Source organism: Athalia rosae, chromosome 6 (assembly GCF_917208135.1).
Source record: "Athalia rosae chromosome 6, iyAthRosa1.1, whole genome shotgun sequence".
NCBI classification, from domain to species: domain Eukaryota; kingdom Metazoa; phylum Arthropoda; class Insecta; order Hymenoptera; family Athaliidae; genus Athalia; species Athalia rosae.
In genome coordinates this window covers 16,663,640-16,688,065 of record NC_064031.1, presented here as the reverse complement: position 1 = coordinate 16,688,065, position 24,426 = coordinate 16,663,640, and the positions used below count along the sequence as shown (strand labels likewise).

The window sequence follows — 24,426 nt, the reverse complement described above, 5'->3', positions numbered from 1 at the left end:
ACTGATATGGACTACGGTGGATTGCCTGATGTGGATGGATACGATTCTGATGAATCTTTAGTTCATGGTTTGTAATCGATCGTTGCTTTCAGCTGATTTTCTAGTTAAGATGCAGTCAAAGTTTTGATAAAGTAAACACAGTGGTAGCTACTGTAAGAATTTGATTGTCCACCACCATGTCGATCGAGATTGAATCTGCTGAGTACGTATTTAATGTGTACGATATAAATAATATCGGCGTCGAAAATTTAACAAATATTTTGAATTCCAGCGTCATTCGTCTGATTCAACAATATCTAAAAGAGTCGAATCTCGTCAAAACGCTACAAACATTACAAGTAACTATTTATTTCCATATTCTACATAGAACTTTTACATGATTCTCCAACTTGAATGTTAAATTACAGGAAGAAACTGGGGTGTCATTGAACACAGTTGACAGCGTCGATGGTTTCGTTACAGATATCAACAATGGCCATTGGGATACGGTATTAAAAGCTACACAGTCTCTCAAACTTCCTGACAAAAAACTCATTGATCTTTATGAGCAGGTATTAAGGAATTTGTATTTTGACTAAAAGATCAAATATTTTATGCGTACCAAAACCATCTATAGTACATACCAAAATTTGGTTGTAGGTTGTATTGGAACTAATCGAATTGAGGGAACTGGGTGCGGCAAGATCGTTACTAAGGCAAACTGATCCCATGATTATGATGAAGCAGCAGGAACCTGAAAGATACATACATCTAGGTGAGAATTCAACACTAAGTTCAATTAGATTTACCATTACATTTGTGCAGAACCCGTTATAATGTCCTCCGATTTTTGACAGAGAATCTTCTCGCACGCTCCTACTTTGATCCCAGAGAAGCATACCCAGATGGAAGTACAAAAGAAAAGCGAAGGGCTCACATAGCAACTGCTCTAGCAGGTGAAGTTTCGGTGGTACCTTCCAGTAGGTTGTTAGCATTGCTTGGTCAAGCTTTAAAATGGCAGCAGCATCAGGGGCTCCTTCCTCCTGGTACCACGATAGATTTGTTCAGAGGAAAAGCTGCGGTTCGTGATCAAGAAGATGAAAAATATCCAACTCAATTATCTAAACAGATTAAATTTGGGCAAAAGTCCCACGTAGAATGCGCGAGATTTTCACCAGATGGCCAGTACTTGGTGACTGGATCTGTCGATGGTTTTATAGAAGTTTGGAATTTTACAACGGGAAAAATTAGAAAGGATTTAAAGTACCAGGCTCAGGACAATTTCATGATGATGGAACAAGCTGTGTTGTCAATGTCTTTCAGTCGTGATAGTGAAATGCTTGCGGGAGGAGGACAAGACGGTAAAATGAAGGTTTGGCGTGTTCAGAGTGGTCAATGTCTACGAAGATTTGAAAAAGCTCACGCCAAAGGTGTCACTTGCCTACAATTTAGTAGAGACAACAGCCAAATACTATCCGCATCGTTTGACACCACCATAAGGTATGGCATTATCGATATCAGTGTAATGTATTTTGCAAAACAGAATTTTAAATTTTGTTTCAACTAGATACAAAAATTAATCATCTATTTCAGGATACATGGATTAAAATCTGGCAAGACTCTGAAAGAGTTCAGAGGTCACGTTTCATTCGTGAATGAAGTTGTTTTTGCGCCAGACGGTCACAACGTCATAAGGTAAATAATTGAAAATGAAATTTCGGTAATCCATACTACACCATGAATACTTTTTCTGAGCAGTGCTTCATCAGATGGAACCGTCAAGCTTTGGAGTTTGAAAACAACGGAATGCATAGGCACGTACAAGTCTTTAGGAGCAGCGGATCTTACCGTAAACAGTATCCATCCTCTTCCGCGAAATCCAGAACATTTTGTTGTTTGTAATCGTTCAAACACAGTAGTAATAATGAACATGCAAGGACAGATAGTTCGATCTTTCTCCAGTGGAAAAAGAGAAGGTGGTGATTTCGTAAGTGCCTGTGTCAGTCCTCGTGGCGAGTTTATCTACTGTGTCGGCGAGGATCTCGTACTCTACTGTTTCTCCACTTCATCAGGGAAATTAGAACGAACTCTCAATGTAAGTATTCGCATCTTGCTGGCTAACAGTATCAATGAAAATAACATAAAACAATTTATAGCCATCAATTGCTAAATTTATGTTTACAGATCCATGAAAAAGATGTGATTGGACTGGCACATCACCCGCATCAAAATTTACTCTGTTCGTACAGCGAAGATGGTCTTCTCAAACTTTGGAAACCTTAAACGTTCGCACAAATATAATTATCAGTAATACATAATTCTTCATTCAATTACATAGGACAATTTCAACCAAGCATCCCATGCCTAGATGCGTTCGATTCGTGGTAGGACAATATATCAATTTTTATTTTTACATTCGTGCATTATATTATGTACCCATTTTTGTCAAGTCATCAATCATACATGTTCAACTATAAAAATTACATACATCGATGTACAAGTCATTTGCTTTATGATTTTTCAGCAATGCTGCTGAAGCTTAATGGTGTTTAAAAAATTCCGTAACATTCCAGCGTAATATTTATTTTCACAGCCCAAGAATCGGTAGCTTGCTTGATAATTGGTTCGGGGATATCTATTGTCCTCAGATGAAGGAATTTTTCCGAATTCACCGTGAAAGAATCGGCTTTGTGTTAGTAGAATGACAAGCAATTTTTCCGCTAACTTTGGTGACATTGGTAGCAAACACGTACCGCTTATTGAGCGGCTTGTTAAGTAACGGAAGTCCAAACAACGTTTTCTTGTGTCTGTCGATCATTACGGTTATTAACGGTTCGTGTTTTCATCTGGTTAAAGCAAATAAAGGTACCGAAGGGTGTAGTTATCTTTAGCCAGAAAATGATGGTTTGTATAAATTGGGAATACCGAAATGCCGAACTCATCTGGCATCATATCATTTATAAAAATAAGTGCCCACCCAAATTCGGAATAGAATAACAATTTTCAGTTTCTATCTCACGGAATTGAAAAAACAGACTTTTTTAGAAGACTTTCGGTGTCTTGCCAATTTTTCAAATGTCCGAAATCAATTGAAACCGGTGTCCGCGGAATAGGGGGATGAAACTCGATTATCTGCCTCGTTACAAAATTTTTCACGGTCGGTCTGAAGTTTCTTTAAAAAATAAAATTGGTATCGGAAATTGCGAACGCTGTTAAAGTCGGTGTTGCTAATTTTCGATTACAATAGAAAGAATATGAAATATACTCTTGGCGAGTCCGGAAAACAATCGAAATAATAAAATCCTTCCAAGACGGACAATGGAACGAGACCCCATGCTCTCGGTAGAATCCCTGCTGCGCGTCCAAATAGTTCTCAATGAAACGCGGCATCCTTAATATCATCTTCTTTTTGTTTTAATTGACGCGGGTTTCGCGTACCTGTAAAATATTCTTGACTCGTGAGACAAAAAGCAGAGGATTCGTGAATATTTCTTGCTCTCTTAATTCTATACGAGTTTAAAGAACTCGGAACAAAATGTTTTTGAACGAACTCGTCGTTTCCTTTCATCGAGATCGAAGCCCTTAGAATTATTTTAATAGTTTTTATCATTAATAGGGCTTCGTTAACCCCATCGACTTTCCACCTCAGTCGAATCTCGTCTTGCCTAAAGCCCTCGGAACGCATCGACGAGAATTTGGCCCCCATATAAATTACATGGTGCCACTGTAAAGGTACGCCACGTGACGTTGCCAAATTCTGACCGCTTGACCTACGTTGCCCAATAATTATCCACTTAAATAATGCAGCAGGGCCGTAAAGTAATTGTGTGGGGGAGTGTGAGAGTTAATTTGATAATTATATTATTCTGTAGATGCTAATTGCTACCTTTCTATAAATGCAAATTCCGAAAGCGAGTTCAAAGGGCATTTACAGCGAATCTCTGATCCCTTCGAAAAATTTTTATCTCTGCGGTGTACATTATTTTTACTTAACACGATTGCCCTTATCAGCTGCCTTTCCAAAAATTTGGGATTCGGCAATCGTGTGCATTTTTTGACCCTATCAAGATCGTCTCCAATCATATGAGGTATATATTTCTGAGGTATTCTCGGTTTAAATTTATTGATCATTGTCGGGGTCAGTGGGAGAGAAAGATGTAAGAACAAGAGAGAAAAGAGATAAGGATTCAAAAAACCAAAGAGCGAAACTCCAACGAGCCCCAAAAGTGTGGCTGAACAACGCCACGCGTCGGCCACGCTTCTTGGGCGCACACCTGGGCCAGTTTGGGGCCAGTTGGCGAGCGGGCTAGCGAACGAGCTAATGCACAATTATTAACAAATTATGACCGCGAAATTGAGGATATTCCGGAAATCCGGAAACGAATTTTCACTGTCAAAAAACACCGCGAATAGTGCACGTGCAGTCCATGATTTTCAAATCTTTCCACGATCCTTTATCATCAATCGAATATTGGTCGATCGATCGGTATTAAGTACACGAACGTTCAATCTCTTAAACGCAAAAGAGAAAATTGTAAAATAAGAAACCCTATTGATATCTGAAGGTTCTAATATATCGAAATTTCGTGGCGATGGACGTACCTGCACATAATGGAATAATAAAACTTATACGACATCTTAGGAAATGAATTTAATCAAGCGGATGTCCTTGAAGCACATTTTGAACCAGCGACACGCAGTTCCTTAATTATCAGCAGGCTTCGCAAAACTTCTATACCCTTGTTCGGATAAAAATGGAATCAAATTTCATACATTTTCCGCAAAATAATGCACACTTTACGAACACACTGCAGTTTCCGTTCGTCGGATTTTTTTTTTTTTTTTTTCTTTCAATTCAACAAGGACATTTTTTGCCAGATAATTGTCATAAAATTGTGATAAACCGTTGATCAATTTTCTCAGGCATCATGCAGCAATCAGCTGCTGTGGGGTAAAATTATCGGTCAAATTATCCGAGACACAGAAATCGGAAATCCAAGGAATAGAAATTGAAAGTTTCAAGTTTGTCTTTGGCGCAGACAGACCTGTAGCTACTCTCATAGAAAATGAAAGCTTATTTCACTAGGATATCGAATCCTATCCGAACCAACCGTTTATTTAATAACAGTGTCTGCTATATTGCGTCGGAAGCTGCGGTAGGTCATGGAAGCAATCAGTGACCACGACATAGCGATTCGATCACCTTCCATTTCAATATTTGTTGGCGCATATAATCAATTTGATTGCATACATTCAATTGGTTTTTGAAGTTCTTTTCTCACCTGACGGGATTACCACATAATTTCAATCTTGTGCTCTCTGAGTCGATTTCTTTTATTTCCTTTGGTATTTACATCATTTCAGATCCTATGCCTCGATCCGGATGATATTCTAGCTGGAGATTGCTATATAGGAAATTTTTTTTGTAATTCAATTTTATTTTATTCCAGTTTTTTGTTTCCATTTTTTTTTTTTTTGGAAGGGTGGAAAATAATCTCTCTTGTATAAAACCGCAAGAGATTTATCGAAGGCTATTTAGGAAACGGGACATCAAATCAAATCTAATTCAATTATAAACCTCGATGGTTCTGCGAGACGACTATTTTTACCCCCGAGCCATTTTTTCTATCTTTCTCTCTTGAATGACACTGCAAACAACAAAAGTTATGGGTGCAGGGGTCGCCTATAATTGGCTATACGCTATACACCATATACTAATATTACCAAACAAACGAAAATGCCCCCAGGAATGTTGGAAAATTGAAAAAGGACAAATGACATTAAAGTCGCATTAGATATATGGGGAGGAAGTGAAGAATCTTCGGGCTCATTCATCCTTAGGAACTCTCGACGTGGGAAATTATCGTCAAGATTTTTCAAAAGATCCTTATACATATACCTACGGCCTTTGCGCCAGGGTTCTATTCTGTGCAGCATCTCTCGGAAGTCTGGACCCACACGAAATCAAAAAATAACAAAAATTACTCTCAATGAGGTGTTGGCAAATCGCTGCAATGAACTAAAACCAGAAAGAAATTAAGAGGACCGGTGCACGGTACATAACAATGTTAAGTACCCATCGCGTCTGCAAAGATTATGACTCTATAAAATTATAATCTTTTGAACCGCAGAGCATGGCGCTGAATATTCTTAAAAAAAGAAACCATGAGAGCGTTGAGAGCATTTACTATATTAGTAAAATGAAGAAAATGGTGATGGTTTTAGCGCTGTTGAAGGCGCCATATAGCTGTGCGGCGATCGCACGGTTGATAACCCGGTTAACCCTTTCAGCAGCCCGTTATTATAATATTTGCCCAACCAAAATATAGTAATTGCTTATTTTCTTGTATACGAAAGACCAATTACTTTACGCTGCCTGCGTGATCGCCGCGGATCGCTCGATTGCAATGCGTGTTGGGTAATAAAACCATCTGAAGAAGTAAAAGAAAAAGAAGAAGAAGTAGAAGATGTAGGATGAGGAGGTATGGGTACCCGCGTGCGATACCAAAGGTTATGATTATAGGCAAAAGAAAAGAAAGAAAACGAAAAAAAAGAGTAGATGCAATTGGGCAGTGTTCAAAATTTTTGTATACACCACCTACATTATAATTCACGTGCGCGCGTCCCTCAAGTATAATTTATGACAAAATGAAACATAATAATTCTTGAGTAACGTTGCTGTGAAACGAATTATCATTTTTTTTTTTTCATTCATCGATTGAGTTTTGCGGTATAAATTTCGATCTCTCATCATCGCCCATGTATTCTATAGAATATAAAGATGGATAGAATTTTATCTATCCACCCTGCACAAAGAAAGTGAATGGAAATTGATGGGTTTTCCACCGTTACGTGTTATTGACTTCTATTCAATATAGATCGGCACGTACCTATGGGTAATTTACTGGTGAAATAGAATTTTGCGGAAGCAGCTTAACGCATTATAATTATCACACGGTATGAAATTGATAAATGCAGTGCGACTATATATATTTATAATGTGCACAAGTACCAAGGTGAGGCGACGATAAAGAAAATCAATTTGATTTTGTTCTTTGGTAAATAATTCGTCACAGATCATACAAAGCGTATATTTTTCATCACCTATAATTCACGGCACGAATAACAGTCAAAATTATCGTCATCGTATTGTGCTCATTTTTTTCTCAGCTCTTCTTTCAGTTTTTCATGGTAGTACGTCTATACCATATTTTGCAGGTAATCTGTAGAAGCTCCATACGCATCGGACCGAATTCTTCTTTCTTTATTAATTCAAGCGGTCACGATGAACATACCTAATATGTGTGTCCTTAAAATTTTGAAAAAATTTTAAGAATTCGGTTGATAGGAATTTAAATCTTTCACCGTATAATATCTTCATCTTAGGGTTTAATATTTCTATAGATAGGAACTTACGAGGCATTCACATAGTGTCTCGAATTTCTTAACAGACTTATACCAGATATATGTATACGTAAAGAGTTAGGGAAATTGATTACCTACTATTTAAAATTTACTTCTTTCCGTCGTAACTAGCAGACTGACTTCCTGTGAACATCTGTAACTGTCATGGCGCTACGAGGGAAAGTCCCACCCCCTCGTTTCGAGCTGCACTTTAACAACCCTAATCACTACCCCCAACGCTAATTCAAAGTAGAGGCAGTGATTTCTCACAGGGTAGCTCAAAATCCCCACATAGACATTTATGTATAGTTCTTCAAATCTTTCTTTCCAGTCCCCGCAACTATTGTACTCGATTCAATTTTGAAAAATATCTAAAATTATAATATGGGGGAATTTAATGTGGAAAGCAATCTGTAACTACTGCACCGATTAGTCGTCAAACGATCCGATCGACGTTTGTCTGTGGGGAAAAAATTCAATTTTCACTCCAAGTGGATGAATGAACACCTAGAACAATAGAAAAAGTGATTACGCAGGTGCAATGAAAATTCTTTAATTTGCAGATAAAATATCGCCAGGATTCTCAAGGATCACCCACGACGAGTGAAAATTAATAGTATATTTTGTGGTACGATTTGAGCCGGTCCTCCCACAAAATCTGGCGTCTCCACCCCTTCGGTTCTTTGTGCGTTTTCTACCCTTCCAATATTTCGCACGCAACTTTTATTTATAGTTCACGGACACTCCCACGGAGATGCTGCTGCTGCTGCTGTTGGGTGCTCTTGCTACACTGATCGACTTTTGGTTAACCTTTTTTCTTTTTTAACTTTATTCCTTTCTCAAACTTTTTTTATTTTTTAAGGAAGTAGAATCGCTTTCATTCTCTCTTACACGCACGACGACCCGTTCAACCGAACCCGATTCCCATGGGGTCGAGACGAGACGATACGATGCCAAAAACCTCCATATATACCCCATGCAATTTAAGATGGGAACCGACCGATATATATACCCGTTATATACACTCAACTCTAAGTACCCATGATAAATTTAGCATTTTTTATCGGCGCGGAATCTTTTCATTTTATTTTTTTTTTATTCCTGATTAATTGCTGAAAATTCTCAGACTCTTTCACGAATTTTTCATGTTTAGTGAATTGTGAAAATATAAGAAATTCGTTTTGTTTCCGCACATTTGAAACTGGGACATGGAATTTCTGCGAGAGGCTTGGGGGTGACTTAAAATTCTGTACATATTTTTTCGTCTCCGTATAACGAAGTTTTTCAACATGAGAAACACCACGTAGGGTACCCAAGTCGTTTTTTTCTCAAATTGTTTTTGTTAAACCTTGCACCATTTTCTGTTCGTGTATCTTTGTGGGAAAAGGTACAGCCCATCGGACGTGTCGAGGTCTCAAAGCCCATAATTCCTCGTGCGATCCTCTTCCGAGAGAAGGACCGAACAAAAAAAAAAAAAAAAATAAAAATAAAAAAACTAAAACGAAGTAAAAAATGAAAAAAGAACAGTTGAATTTTTGTCCTCTTATTAATCATTGTCCGGCTACCGCGGTGACATTAAATAAGACATCGCCACCACACTGTGAGATTAATTTGAGAAACTTTCATTCCTTTAACGGTTTAGTCCCTTCGATTTCGATTGGATACCTGATTACATACCCGGCGAGATAACAATTTATACATTGCCGAAGATAATGTCTTCGTTAAAATAATCTCCTCATCGTCGTGACGTGAATTAAATATGAAATACTCGGACATAATATTGTACAATTGAACGCTCCTAGAGTACGTAGGTGATTGCAATAGGATTAAGAAAAAATTCACGGCGACATAGTTGTATTATTTTCAAGTGTGACAATAATATGGGGTGAAAAAGGAAAGATTTCAATTTCGTGTCATAATTATCACCTGGGTATAGGCCGGGTTAATTTTACCCCCTTGAACTAATTTTTTTGGTTCTCTTCTTCCTCTTTCCTCCGATCTTTTTTCCGTTCCTTCTTCTTATTATTATTAATAAATCGCGTTCATTATTTGATGAAGTGCGGTGGGTCGATCTATCAAAGGTCGCTTGCCGCTGACTTATGTGGGGGCAGCCAAGGCGCACCTTCTGATGAATGGTTCCCTAATGCCCGCTACACTGCTTCAGATCTTTTAATATATATCTCGTTTATGCGGCCGCAGCTCGGTCCAACGGACCTACAGATATATTGCCACTGACCAACCCTTATTTATAACTTTATACTTTCTCTCGCTTATATTCGGCCGGCACCGTGTATGTAGGTATAGATGAGTATACGCGTGTGCAGTCAAACGGAAATTTCACAATTTCTGGTCGGTCAAAAGTTCCAGTACAGATTGCACCTATGTCTGTGCACATACTCCTACATTTCTTTTTTTACGTGCTTGACTATATCAGATTAAAAAATGATACATAACATGTTCTCACATCCTGCAAACCCTGTGGGACTTCTGTTGCAACTAGTTTTTTTTTCTATTCCAATCGTTTTTTTTAATACGCCTACTGCTGCTTTTATGTATAACTTATATTGTGCGGTTGTTATTCTTGAGCGTGAAATATACTATTTCACAGGTATATCTGTATTATATGTACAGGTATACTTTCCATATAAAAACGGTTTGAGCGATGACTCGAGATCGTTGACTACCTCATAATGGTTCGTGGTTATTATTTGTTGTTGAAATAACACGCTGTCAGATATGGGATATACTAAATATACACTTCATTTCGAAGAGGATCGATCAAACTTGATATGAATTTTACAACCGATTCAAGTCAAGTGAGAAGTTGCACTGTACTTATACGTGAAAAGACTACAATCTTTGGTGTTTTTCACCCCGAAAAATGTGCAAAGACTATATTTCGAAACAGTCAATTGCGAATGTGCAATTCGGTATTCGATCGTCGCAGCCGAAGCGACGTCGTCATCAGGAGCGACATCGATGGTAGGGCGTACATTCTTTGCGAAGAGATAGAAGAAGCTAGCGAGGAGAGAGAGACATATTTTGGGGTAAGGATTAGCAACGGAATAGTACGCGGTTACTGCTGCGCCATATATTTTGTTGACCATGAGTCCAGAGTTCAGTTTTGATTGAGCAGTCACTCGGAAAGGAGTGTCCCGTTTGATCTACATATTTTAAAAAGTGCTTGACAATCGGTAGCTACTGGAAGACCTATATCGTTGAAAATTTCGTGATTCCCGTAACTCGGAAATTATTCCACAAGCACTGGTAAGCATAATTTTTTTACCGTGACCATCGTATGTTCGGGCTACCGATCGGTCAGCAATTCGTTTCAAAGAATTTGAGCTGGATATAATGCGACATGGACGTGGAATTTTTATAGATTTTAAGTTGACTTGTAATGAGATCAGAAGTGGTTTGCTCGATTTGCATTTCTGGAGTCAGAATGCATTCAGATGAATTGCAGAATGTACTAGAATTCACATTCTATAAGACTTTGCCTTTTGCCTCGAAAAAACGCCAAGCCTATAGCCTTAGATATTTAACAATAATTATTAATTCTCATGATTACGATGCTTCTGAATTTGTGTTCATTCATTCATTCATTCGTGGAATTATAAATTTATACGTGATGCCTACATCACTTGGCGATGTTCGATTTCTACCCTACGCGCTCGATGTCGCTATAGGCATATCTCAGCGTACACAATAGCAGTGAGCGTTGAGGCGTCATGTATCACCAATGATATAAAGCAATCAATCAATAATCATCAATAATTATTAATTGGTATGATTTCGATGATTCTTTTATTCATTGATTAATTTATTTAGTTAGTTATCTATTTATTCATTCATTGAATTACAAATTCATACTTGATGCCCATGTACTCTCATTGTCAATGTAAAGCAATTGTCGCGTCTATGATTGCAGACTGTTTCAGTAATCAAACAATTAATTATTAACAAAAGTATTTTCAACAGTTGATTAATCCAACAGTATTGCGGGAGGCTTTTCTACTATTGAATCGATTGAATGAATAAATGAATAACTGGATTAATTAAGTAAATTGATGATTCGGTATGATTTCGATGCATCTAAATTGATGTGTTAAATCATTTGTTCGTTCAGTTCGTCATATATTCGTGTATTTATTTAATTCTAGAATGTACCTAATTTCTATATAATCTCGAATGTGAAGCAAATTATATTTTGTACGTCTGCAGTTTATAAGTAATTACTTCATCGCTAACTGTCGTGAAGATATTCTTGATTTTTCACATTTTCGACCGATAAATTGGCGATAACTCGGTCAATTTTGAAGATAGATCGTTTTAACTTTCAAATTTGGATTCCTGAGATCAAAATACATAGGAATAGCATAGAAAACTCCATAAAAAAAATTATTGAATTTTGTCTCAAATTTTGAGAAAATCCTAAGGCTATAGGCTTACCGTTTTTTTGGGTCAAAATGTGAAGTATTTCTGAAATCAATTGCAGGACACTTTTCTGTCGTATTTTTGCACGAGGAATACGAATACGTCGATTAAATTGAGTTAGGAATAAATCCCATCGAGATATCCTCGATTTTTCACATTTTTGACCGATAAACTGGCGATAACTCGGTCAATTTTGAAGATAGATCGTTTTAACTTTCAAATTTGGATTCCTGAGATCAAAATACATAGGAATAGCATAGAAAACTCCATAAAAAAAATTATTGAATTTTGTCTCAAATTTTGAGAAAATCCTAAGGCTATAGGCTTACCGTTTTTTTGGGTCAAAATGTGAAGTATTTCTGAAATCAATTGCAGGACACTTTTCTGTCGTATTTTTGCACGAGGAATACGAATACGTCGATTAAATTGAGTTAGGAATAAATCCCATCGAGATATCCTCGATTTTATATATTTTTGACCGATAAACTGGCGATAACTCGGTCAATTTTGAAGATAGATCGTTTTAACTTTCAAATTTGGATTCCTGAGATCAAAATACATGGGAATAGCATAGGGAACTCCATAAAAAAAATTATTGAATTTTGTCTCAAATTTTGAGAAAATCCTAAGGCTATAGGCTTACCGTTTTTTTGGGTCAAAATGTGAAGTATTTCTAAAATCAATTGCAGGACACTTTTCTCGTGTATTTTTGCACAAGGAATACGAATACGTCGATTAAATTGAGTTAGGAATAAATCCCATCGAGATATCCTCGATTTTTCACATTTTTGACCGATAAATTGGCGATAACTCGGTCAATTTTAAAGATAGATCGTTTGAACTTTCAAATTTGGATTCCTGAGATCAAAATACATGGGAATAGCATAGGGAACTCCATAAAAAAAATTATTGAATTTTGTCTCAAATTTTGAGAAAATCCTAAGGCTATAGGCTTACCGTTTTTTTGGGTCAAAATGTGAAGTATTTCTAAAATCAATTGCAGGACACTTTTCTCGTGTATTTTTGCACAAGGAATACGAATACGTCGATTAAATTGAGTTAGGAATAAATCCCATCGAGATATCCTCGATTTTTCACATTTTTGACCGATAAATTGGCGATAACTCGGTCAATTTTAAAGATAGATCGTTTGAACTTTCAAATTTGGATTCCTGAGATCAAAATACATGGGAATAGCATAGGGAACTCCATAAAAAAAATTATTGAATTTTGTCTCAAATTTTGAGAAAATCCTAAGGCTATAGGCTTACCGTTTTTTTGAGGTGAGAAAGATTATTCATATTCTGCAATCTCGGGAATCTGGATCTGGTGTCCGAATCCACTCATATACAGAATGGAGGAAGTTGACGCCGTAACTTTATACTAGGAATATTCTTTGTCGTTGAAATTTCGAACAATTAGGTATAACTAATCACACGTTAATGAACTCTCGTATTAGTACTCATTACATCATGATGTTCTCAAGTGCGGGATAGTGGTCCTCGCGTTCAAACACTATAATTTGTCTATCCATAGGATTCGGGAATTTATCAAAGGTTCAGAAATAATCTTCGCCGTTATATCGTGAACAAATTTATTAATAAATCTTAGGTTTAGGTTTACAATTCTACTTTATTTCATGTATGACATTTTTTTCAGGCTTTCAATCAGTCATCACTGTGCCTAGTTCATCGCAGTACTTATTCAACTTCCAACCGCGAAGGGCAGGCGTTGCATGGCATTGCACAATTCGTTTACAGGTATGACATGAATATCAGTATGATATAAGTTAGAGTACATTATAAAAATATATTCAATGTAATATTGTATTATAATATCACATTGGCAGTAATATATTAACAGATATTTTGATATAACATTAAACTAATATATTGACATAGAATATCATATTGGTAATAACATATTCTTATATGACGTCATTATTAATGCACTTTTCGTATATTACAGGTACTCTGAGATGCTGTCGCCGCATTATGACCCCCTGGACTTCCCCTGTTCATCAGGGGGAGTCCAGGGACCCGTCCCCTGGGACTGCGCGGCCTCCCACCGCCCCCGGGGTCCCAGGGGACCCAGTCCCCGAGGACTTGTCTCCGGGGATTCGGTATCCCCGCTGGAGGGGATGCCAAATCCCGAGGGACATGTCCTCGGGACTGGTCTTCGGGGACGCAAGTTCCCCCAGGGACACGTCCCCGGAGATGCGGTATCCCCGCTGGAGGGGATGCTGTGTCTTTGGGGGCGTGGCCTTGGGGGAATAAGCGTCCTCGAAAATCCCGGGAAAAGGAGGTCCCAAGCGGACACTTTGTTTTTCGTTTCTCTAGAGAAATCAAGAAAACGAGTGACCGCTTGGGACCTCCTTTTCCCGGGATTTTCGAGGACGCTTATTCCCCCAAGGCCACGCCCCCAAAGACACGGCATCCCCTCCAGCGGGGATACCGCATCTCCGGGGACGTGTCCCTGGGGGAACTTGCGTCCCCGAAGACCAGTCCCGAGGACATGTCCCTCGGGATTTGGCATCCCCTCCAGCGGGGATACCGAATCCCCGGAGACAAGTCCTCGGGGACTGGGTCCCCTGGGACCCCGGGGGCGGTGGGAGGCCGCGCAGTCCCAGGGGACGGGTCCCTGGACTCCCCCTGATGAACAGGGGAAGTCCAGGGGGTCATAACTGCGACGTTGGAAGATATGCGACCTGTAACATAAATAAGAAATATACAATTAGTTAACAGATTACATAAGTTACCTAATGTATGACTTATTTTATGATCAGCATATAAGTATAAGACATTTGAATTATAATAAATTGTACCAAGTTATATGATAATAAATGATTGTCTTGCCTTATTGGCGTGTCTGATGCATTTTATTATGGGGGGGTGTATGCATCTACCAAGTCTATTGGGTAATGCTGGGTGATCTGATTTTATAAGGAGTATTTTGAAAATATTTTCCAAGGGGGTGCAATCCATATACTCAGACTCTAAATGTTGGATTCTACTAGGGACTCTCGAATGGAATAAATTAAATGAAACATACCTCCGCAAAAAAAGGAGTTGTACGTCTCATGTGTTGCAGATCCATCTCTACCGGAACAGGATGGAGAGGAGTGGATCTCTGGAGGGACTCGTTGATGTCCTGATTTGCTTGCATCGCGCAATGGGCATCTACCAGAAAGAAAGAAGAAATATCACATGTACAATTCTAGTCACGATATAACAATGGCTTATATTTATACTTTATTTGTATCCACGAAAAAGATCAATAAATCATTCCAAATTTCATTGAGAAAAGAAATTGAGTGAATCATTGTAAAATCATCCCTACGAATTTTTCTGGAGCTGCATTCAGTGCACTTGCAATATATCCTTCAGCGAAGCTCGTAATAACGTAATCAAACTACGATGGAAAACCGACGCTCGAGCGATTTGAAAACATGGACGGCCCGAAAAATCAGAAAAATTTTGTATAGAAAGCTGATTGAAAATAATTGCTATATCTAATTTGTATTAGTTAGATTAATTGATTGATTAACTTAGAATTCCGGAAAACAGAATGAAACGCGTAATTCAATTGAAAAGTCAACTCTCAGAATTTTAAAGGATTGTTCAGAACCCGGGCCAGTGTATTTCTAACGACTGTTTTTAGTATGAATAGTCGAGAGCGAGTGATCAAAATACATATAGGAACGTTTGCATATTCAACTGAATTCTATGTGAAGTTCTGCTCACCGTTCTCTCTCTCTCCATCGTCGCTCTAAGGAACCTGCTTTGCTACTGATGTCGCTCCCGATGTCACCGCTTCTGTCGCCGAAGCCGAACTGCCGTTGAATCCAAGACGAAAGACCTGCAACACATATGTACTCTGTTAACCACGTACCAAATTAAACTCCCCGATCGGACGTTTCGTGATTAGCTGCAATTCGTTCGATTAGTATACATATACCGCTTTGTGTCTGAATTAATGCATGTGTTGTTTGCTTCACATGTAAGATTATATAGAAATCATGAATGAATTAATTATTCAATAAATAGATTTATAGATGGATAGCTAGACAAATGAATGAATAAATGAATAAACGCATGATTTCATATCATCGAGATTATAGCAATCAATTAAGTTAATTATCAATTAATTTATATATTAAGATATAATCATTCATTAATTGTCATGATTACGATACTTCTAAATTTATGTGTTCGTTTATTCATTCATTCATTTATCCATTCATTCATTTATTCATTGATTTAGTTAGTTATCTATTCATTAATTTTTTGAATAACAGATTCATACGTTCGCTGCTACGGTGTACGCTGAGATTTGCCTAGCGACGTACGCCGAGCGCGTAGAGTAGAAACCATAACATCGCAAAGGTCACGACCGTCTGTGTCGTCATGTCTCTCGCAAAGACAGAGCGATCCCCGCGAGTCGTCGAGCAAAGCTAGCAATAAATCTCATAGAGATACACTTGATTCTGAACTCTTCAGATATCGATCAATTTGCAATAACTTTTACCATTTTCAGAGAAACAATTATTTCGCTCGCAGATTCGGATTGCTGACAATGAGGGTACTCAAAAAAAAAAAAAAAAACTATATCTCAATCAGAATTGGTTCAAGCTCGATCCACTCGACGAGTTAATTATGTGCATTTAAAATCGTTAGATTTTTATAACGAGGCAAATTCGATGAACAAAGAGAACCGCGATCAGCCACACTTTTCTTACACCTACTTTGCGTCATCATATGAGGTCATCTAAAGAGCGACAGTCAATTACGTGGTCGACCGAGTAAACCAGTAACACTATGCGACGTGGTGTCGACTTCTAGACTACACCAAAGTTTGTTGCAAGTTTGGACATTCCTTGATCAGAAGGACACCCAACACCCTCTTCGGCGATCGATCCTCGAACTAGCGCGGGTGGTCCTCGGGTGGTCTTCAACCGTGAGATCCTATCTCAATGAGAAGTAAGTCAACCCGGCCGTATAGGGTCATCTTGGTCCAGAGCCGACGCGAACATGACCCGAAAAAATCAAAGAATCTTTCGACTGCAGGGTGAATACGGATCCACTCGTCGATTCCCAACACACGACTTAAAATTATTCAAATCCTGCTCACCTATATCCCGCAAACGGTTTCAATCGTGGCAATCTCCGTAATCATTGTCGCATTTGTTCAATGACACTTAATATATTCTCGCAAAGGTGAGAACGATTAAAGAGATTTTTTTCATTCTCCCTGAAATCATAAACCATTTTTTGGTACATGGGGGTAAGTAGCTGGATGAGAAGATATCTCGTCTAGATGGTAAAGTGGCATTCTTCGGTCCATGAGATCGTTCACGCCGGTTCGATCATCGATGGGAAAAATACCAACGGGAGTCTGATGCAGCGAGAGACGACCGAGAGATTTTTAGAGTTTGAAAACTTATTCACACGTAAAACTCGCAGGCATATTAAGTTATGTACGCGCGACTCAATTACGCTCGTACATGTATAGATAAAAAATAGTCGGACCTGCATCCTCGATGTACTTTCACATGGAGGTAAAAATTCGGGTTACGTTGTACGCCTCGTAAGAGAAAAAAAAAAAAAAAAAAAGAAATGAAAGAAAAAAACTACATGCACATACGTACAATACCCCGCATAAGAATATGGGTGCATAATATATTTTGTTACGTAAGTAACGATCACCCCATCCACCGTGCAGGACGACCGGGAAAACAATGGCCGTTATAATTGTCGGGGGCTGTAGCTAAAAGTATTCTGTGTATCGAAAGACACCCGACGCCAGGTTATCGACATCTCCGAACTACAACAGCCTCAGAATCGTACTTCGAGAACAATTCCGAACGTACTATTGTATGTACGTAGCTGTTATAGTCACGCATTATATGTGATGAGATTTTTTCGACCCACCCTTCAATTTTCCGACAACAAAGAGTTGGCAAATATTATTTGATCCCGTTGTTTAGCGTGCGTTAACAAAAGAACCAAAAGTGGGGTGTTGACGATAATCGACTACTTTATACGTAGGGGTGCGTTCGAAACTATACGACGCGAGGGTAGGACTTTTTTATTTTATTTTTCATCATTAGAGACGAAGATTGTTTAAACTTTTCGACTCGTTTCATCTGCATTCGATTATTATTAGTTTTGGTTTTTTTCATTCAATCAGAGATCAGATTCTTCCTTTTTTCGTCGACGCTGAATTTTGTTCAAGTGTACCGATCGCGTTGCGGTTTAGTGAGTTAACTTGCGCTTTATATTCGATAATCGGACAGTGTTATAAAGACATAATTCCTGGTGACAACTGTAGCGTACATAAAGCGTTCTTTGTCCGAGATTTGATCCCAGGGAGAACGGTTGCAACGGAGGAGCGGGGATACTATTATATTATAAGGAGAACCGGATTATGTAGCCGATGCAATGGGAGAAGCTAAACCGTGTGAACGGATTATTAGTTAGATCTGCATAAATCACAGGACTTAGGATCGCAGGTATTAACAATGTAGTATATATGCCGTGCATACGTGCAGGCGCTTCGATCAAAGGAACAACTTTTTATTATTTACAAAAAGAGAGAGCGGGGCAATAATTCAGGAAGCAACTGAATACGGTATTTAAAAAATATAACAAAATGAAATGAATACTCTTCACCGCGTTTGTCATCGGCCGATGCTGTGAATAAGATTAAACAACCGAGTCACGTGATCTAATTTGATGTGAAATATAATCTTTGAACAATGAAATTTATAAGTTTAAAATAGTAGCAGGTGGACGGAGCATGCGGCATTGTATTTTAATACGTCGAGTAAAAGTTTATAATACCGTTCGCGAATTCTGCGAGTAACCTGAAGTATAACGCAGCAAGATGTAGGACCGCGGCGGACTGACCGTATTATGCAAATTAATGCGATGATCTTTCGTACATTTGTCTTTTGAAAAGCAGGTGAATTTCAAACCACCGTTTCATTACTCGATCCCGCATTATTCCGACGTTGACAAATTTTAGTCAATGATTTTTCGACGGTAGTTACAAGATGAGGTGAGTCGAGTCCTGCGCTTACTCTGTTCTCAATCGTATGGTATATACGTTGAACCGAAGCTGTGATTATTTAGACTTTTATCTTTTATAATCACTTAGTCAAGCAGATCGCTCTTCACTCGATAATCAATCACGAATCCTCGGTGATTCTAATTCGGCCGAGGCCACCCATGGCGTATTTAAATAATTCATAAGCGGTTATAGTTATGTATACGTACACATATACACACGGAACATCTCTATTTGCGAAATGAAATTCTAGCCGTGCCTCCAAGTAGTTCGGACTATCTCATAAATAACATCGAGTTGGTCAGAAACCCTCCATTTTCCCTATAGTACTTATAAAGCTGAGCCTACTAAACGCGGAACTTTACTCCAGTTTTAATTACAGAAGAAACACGCCCTCAACGCGACTACCTATTTCAACCGAATTCCAAAAAAAACATAAAATACCGAAGTGAATATTACCCCATACGTTTCCATAAAAATTTCATAGTTCTCGAATAATTTAGTCTAGTTCTTTTGCGTGCCGTCGATGAAGAATAAATTATTGTATATATCAACGCACGTATATATATATGTATAATGACAAGTTTATTATTTGACAAGATAATATTACACGTCCGATATTTTTTCGTATACATTTTAACCCTGAACAAAAAATTCTCCGGTCAAAAGTGTTACCTAATAACAGGCTACACCTTCAATATAATCTTTGAATATATCCTGCCTTCAGAGGGTTGAAAACCGAACGATCACTATTTGTTCAGTCGGTTATAATTGCTCCGCGCAGCGGCTCCCAATTTATTAATAACTATCATATAATATATAATAACCAGTTCGTACGAAACGTTTTTCAAAAAAATTCACACAATAGTTCGAGTAGGTATCAAACACATGCCAGACAAGTTGAAGAAGAAAAAAGACCACATACCAAATGTATAGTTTCCCAGGAATGAAACAGAAAAATAATCTACCTTTTTTATTTATTTTCTTGTGCAGAATCCTGGCGAGAAATTATTGCTGCCGAAAAAAAAAAAGGGTAATCGCATCTACTGGTAATTGAACGAGGCGTAAGATGGTTGGCGACGAGTATCGCATGTCACATGAGCCACAAGCTACATCCCTGTACGTATACCTCGGCGTCGTCGAGATGTCCTCAGATTGCGATTTAATTAATGTGGGTAATTAATATACAGATTCAACGAATGTAAAAATGGCGCAACTGTTCGAAATAAACACATTGATTATAAAAATTGAGTGTTGGTTTAACTCGAACCGGTTCTCCTCGCAGGCTAATTATTTTATAATGTAACAGAATCGATGCTGGTATAAAAAAAAATTTAAGACACGTGCGGCGTTATTATATACGTATATACTTATAATATAGCCGCACGTCGCACGTGGTTTAATGTACCGAAACATAATTCCTCTCGGCGTTTCTAATCAACGGAGAATATGAACGGACTTTATATTAAGTATATACGGCGCGTGCCGCATATATGAGAAAAACTGATGCGAACTATATTTTTACCCCCGATTATACAAACACCTCAAATTAGCGAAGTATGAACCGTTTCAGTTTTCGATGCCTCGATACACACGTAATAAGAAGGAAGGAGAAAAAAAAGGAGCTATTCCCGGTTTGGAAATTCCGTTCAAATTAAATTCAGGGAACTTCTAGACTCAGGGCACGTGATGAAACGCACAAAAGGAAATCAAGAAAGTTGAAAAGTGTTTTGAATTTCGTTGGTTTTAGTTGGAAAAAGATTTTTTTTTTTGTTCGTTCATCCTTACGCGCGATACGTAAGGGATAACGCGTTGGTCAGAAAATAGCGATTCCTGCGGAACAGGATGGCTTATTTTTTAGCGACGCCTGAGGCGGTTAATAATCGGTAGGGTTAACAACCGGCTGAAAAACAAATAACCGTGGGGACTACGGGGCGCGCTGCACTGGAGCTAGAAATCTGTAATGCTAATACAAACACTGGTACCCCAATTTACTAAACTAACGCCTGATTTTATTCAGTCGGGCCAATTTTTTTGAACGGCGAAAAACCTGCTAGAGAGAGCCATCAAATATTTATTCAATTATACACGATGATCTCGAACGATTATTCGATTTTTATATTGATTTAAAAATTAAATTTTTGTTTCTTCCATGTACCTTTTTTTTCCTCAGTTCCTGGACTAATTTCCGTGATATTTCGCATCGCAGTGGTTTTGTCTTATTAATTTTTTTTTTTTTCTGTTCCTTTCGTTCTCAATAAATAAACGCAAATTCATTTGATCCAAGGTTAGGTATAGGCATAAAAATAAAAATTGTAAAAATGAGGTACGGAAAAAAGAGAAATACATTCGACTGATCCGCCCCTTTGTTGGTTTACAAGCGCGTTTTATCGGATAATCAAATAACACTGATGCCGACTCGATCTAGCTTCATATAATTAGAGGGAATATATAATAACAGCCTTCTTCCAACAACTTATCCTTAATTGCTTTATTAGATTAGGCGACCTCTTTTTCGACCGAAGAACCCGAAATACCGTCAGCCATGATTTTCACATTAAATATGTAAGCCTTCTACTCGCGTGATCGCGTATAAAAATATATTCGAAATCATTCGATGTACGAGTAATAATCAGAAAGGTGAATCGTGCAAATGGTGAATCTATAGAGGAACGAGAAATACAAAACTATAGTCGAAAATTTGAGACAATGTCGAACGGTGCCGAGTTAAAAGTTCATTATATTACCTATGTGGAGCGGATGTGGGCGGTGTACACCCAATTTGCAGTATTCTAGAGGTTTTACGCTCAATTAAGACATTATCGATCTTTCCGTTAGAAATATCGAACGGAAGTCTGTACTTTATAAACGATAAATTTTGGGGATCCGCTGCAGGTACACGACGGTTTTTTGAATCCAACGAAGAAATATAAAAAAAAAAAAAATGAGACTCACTTTCTCGCAGAACCCCGTTCTGTTTGACGGCTTGCAATCATCGTTGAACTCGATCCTCCCGCACGTTACGGCGTATGATCGTCGATATGGTGTCTCTAGAATATAATTCGAATTTCGTTAGGATTTGTTGTACACAACTGTTCGGGTTGTCGGGAAGCCCGTTAAAAATATGACGTTAAATGCTCGTGTCTTAATCATCCTACACCTTCGTTGCCTTTTCTTTTTATTATCTGTCAAGCTCGGCTACACAGACTCACTGACTTTAGTCACCACCGCACGAGTTCGTGTGATTTGTTGCCGAGAAACAAATTGCTGTTGTAACGAATATTACGCCTTCTCATTCGCGGCTAATTATACTTTTAAGTTGTCTCAATTTTGAACGTAAGAATTTATTCGGTTAACGCGTTCATTTGAATTTTAAAAATCGAACATCTTTCCATTCGCACGCGTTTGACTTTCTGAAGACAAAAAGAAAGCACATATTTTCATGGTACAATCGATGAAATCTTAACTCGCATTCTATTCTACGATCCTTGTTTTGCTTAGGAGGCAAAGAAGAAAAGAAATAAGTTGAAATAACTCAGCTGGGGTGATATACAGTTACGAAAAGAGGCGCGTGTGGTCAGCACGTAATGGAGAGTAAAGCGAGAAGAATCTTAATTTTAATAACCGCAAGATATGGTGTCAAATTTTTATAACCCAACACCTAAAGTTAATGGAGTGTATCCTCGATAATAGGTATATTTGGTGGGGTGTACGCCAGCTCTCATATATATATATATATCTTTTTCTTCTTTTTTTTATTGATTCTTAGTTTTTTTCTCCTCTAAACGAAAGTCGAAACTGGACTTTGGCCATATAATTCGGAGCGTTTGGTCCATATGGGACAGGAAGCCGTATAACATAGCGCCGCGACAAAAGGCTTTTGGGCACCTGCTGGATCGCTGGATTGCTGGATCGCACAGATGCTGCTGCTTGCCGCTTGATTATACAAATGAGTCGCTCACCGGAACCACCCGCCGCTCTTTATACGACCTTCCGTAAGACGCAACGTTTAAAACCACCATAAACCATAAGCCGTACGAGAGATTAGGTATTATAATAGTTTGCCGGGCGCGAGGACCGCAAATTTTCATTCTAGCTCCGAAGAATATATTAAAATGCAAAAAAAAAACAAAAAAAAAAATCGAGTCCAAAGTATGTGTGTAATATTCTTAACGCACCATTTTCCTGTAGTTTTCACCCCCAAAATTTTTCATTCGGCGCTAATGATTTTCTGACGCGAGTTAATTTCTGCCATCGAGTTCCTTCAGCAGGACCGTAAATCAGAATGGGTCTGAAAATAGGCCGAAAGGGCTAATCTTAATGACGGGAGACGGCGGACGGTGATAAGTCTTATATGGTAGTGTGAATTTTTTCGTCCATTATAAACGGGTTTGGAAAACTAAGGGCAGAGTGAAAGAGCAGCGAAACTCGTTCGTTTATCCACGCACACTTACACGGACACGGTGAAAAGAAATAAAAAAAATTTTATCGACGCGCGTGGAAAGGATCTGACGATATATCGGGTCCAGCTTCTGCTAAATTTATGAGATGTGTGGGTCAAAAAGTTTTTTTGTTTCTTTCGAAGGGAAACCTTTGTCGGTTCTTGGACGCGATACTGACCGTGACGTTTTGGGTCATCGGTTTTGTCACATTTTCACATTTCTTGAAAAAAAAAGAAAAAAAGAGAGAAAAAAGAAAAATTATACCACAGACTTCTTTCCAGCGTATACCCATATACCTAATACTTTTCTCTGCGTCGCGGGACGAATTAGCCTTTGTCTTTAATAGACTGTAGCTAATACCTCAAAGGACCGTTTCGGAATTGTTTCCTCAAAACTACAGCTCTGCACAAACGGATTATCGTACCTAGACTATGTTTGGGAACCGCTATATAGTTCCAGCCGAATATACCTGTTGTTCTTGCGGGAGAAATAATACGGGAAAAAAATACACGGACGAAAGAGGCACACTTTTTTTTTTTTTATCTCGATCCTCGTCCACCCTACGCAAAAATAGATGAATGATAATTGTTTGATTTTTATTTTTCATTCATTTACCGATCAAATTTCAAGACGGATCGATTTTCCCTCGCACAGTCGAACCTACCCCGATTTTTCCGGAAGGTTAAATTCGTGAGGAAAAGATCATTATATCTAGATTATATTCTCGTGAAGTGAGAGAAACTTGGAGCTATACTGCACGGCGCCCCTGATGGTAGTCTCGTGTTTCTTATTTTCGGGCTATAAGAGGTAAAATTTTGCCCGAAGGTGGTGCGAAGAAATTCAACGCATAGTCTCGTCTATGTATTCTTAATTACTCCGTAAAAGTTAATGATATTTTAGCAGATTCCATTTTAAAATTAACTTGTAAAACGTCACACCGCATTTACTTTCGCATTAGCCCTCCAGGAGAATCTCTGTAATCGTTCTGACGAAACGACCATTGTTTTTTAAAACCAAAAACATAATAAATTTCCCGTTAATTCATCCGCGGCTATACACGAATGCATCTTAATTTTTACCTTTTTCTATCTTTTGG

At 38.3% G+C, this 24,426-nt stretch overlaps 1 protein-coding gene across 3 annotated transcripts; it reads left to right on the top strand.

Annotated features, from left to right (window-relative positions):
* The first annotated feature begins 41 nt into the window (after positions 1-41).
* Positions 42-13,838, top strand: LOC105688610 (WD40 repeat-containing protein SMU1). 3 transcript variants are annotated; one of them, XR_007278835.1, is made up of 10 exons: positions 42-202; positions 272-338; positions 408-551; positions 640-754; positions 837-1,479; positions 1,573-1,674; positions 1,738-2,074; positions 2,164-2,276; positions 13,480-13,580; positions 13,789-13,838. XR_007278835.1 is itself a non-coding variant. In XM_012405055.3 (8 exons), exons 1-8 carry the CDS (start codon positions 177-179, stop codon positions 2,260-2,262), a joined length of 1,533 nt encoding a protein of 510 aa, XP_012260478.1. In that variant the 5' UTR covers positions 42-176; the 3' UTR covers positions 2,263-2,483. The 3 variants fall into 3 exon arrangements, 2 of the variants coding, with proteins under 2 accessions (XP_012260478.1, XP_048512489.1); XM_012405055.3 differs by lacking the exons at positions 13,480-13,580; positions 13,789-13,838 and having other exon boundaries at positions 2,164-2,483; XM_048656532.1 differs by lacking the exons at positions 13,480-13,580; positions 13,789-13,838 and having other exon boundaries at positions 128-202; positions 463-551; positions 2,164-2,483.
* Positions 13,839-24,426: the final 10,588 nt, after the last annotated feature.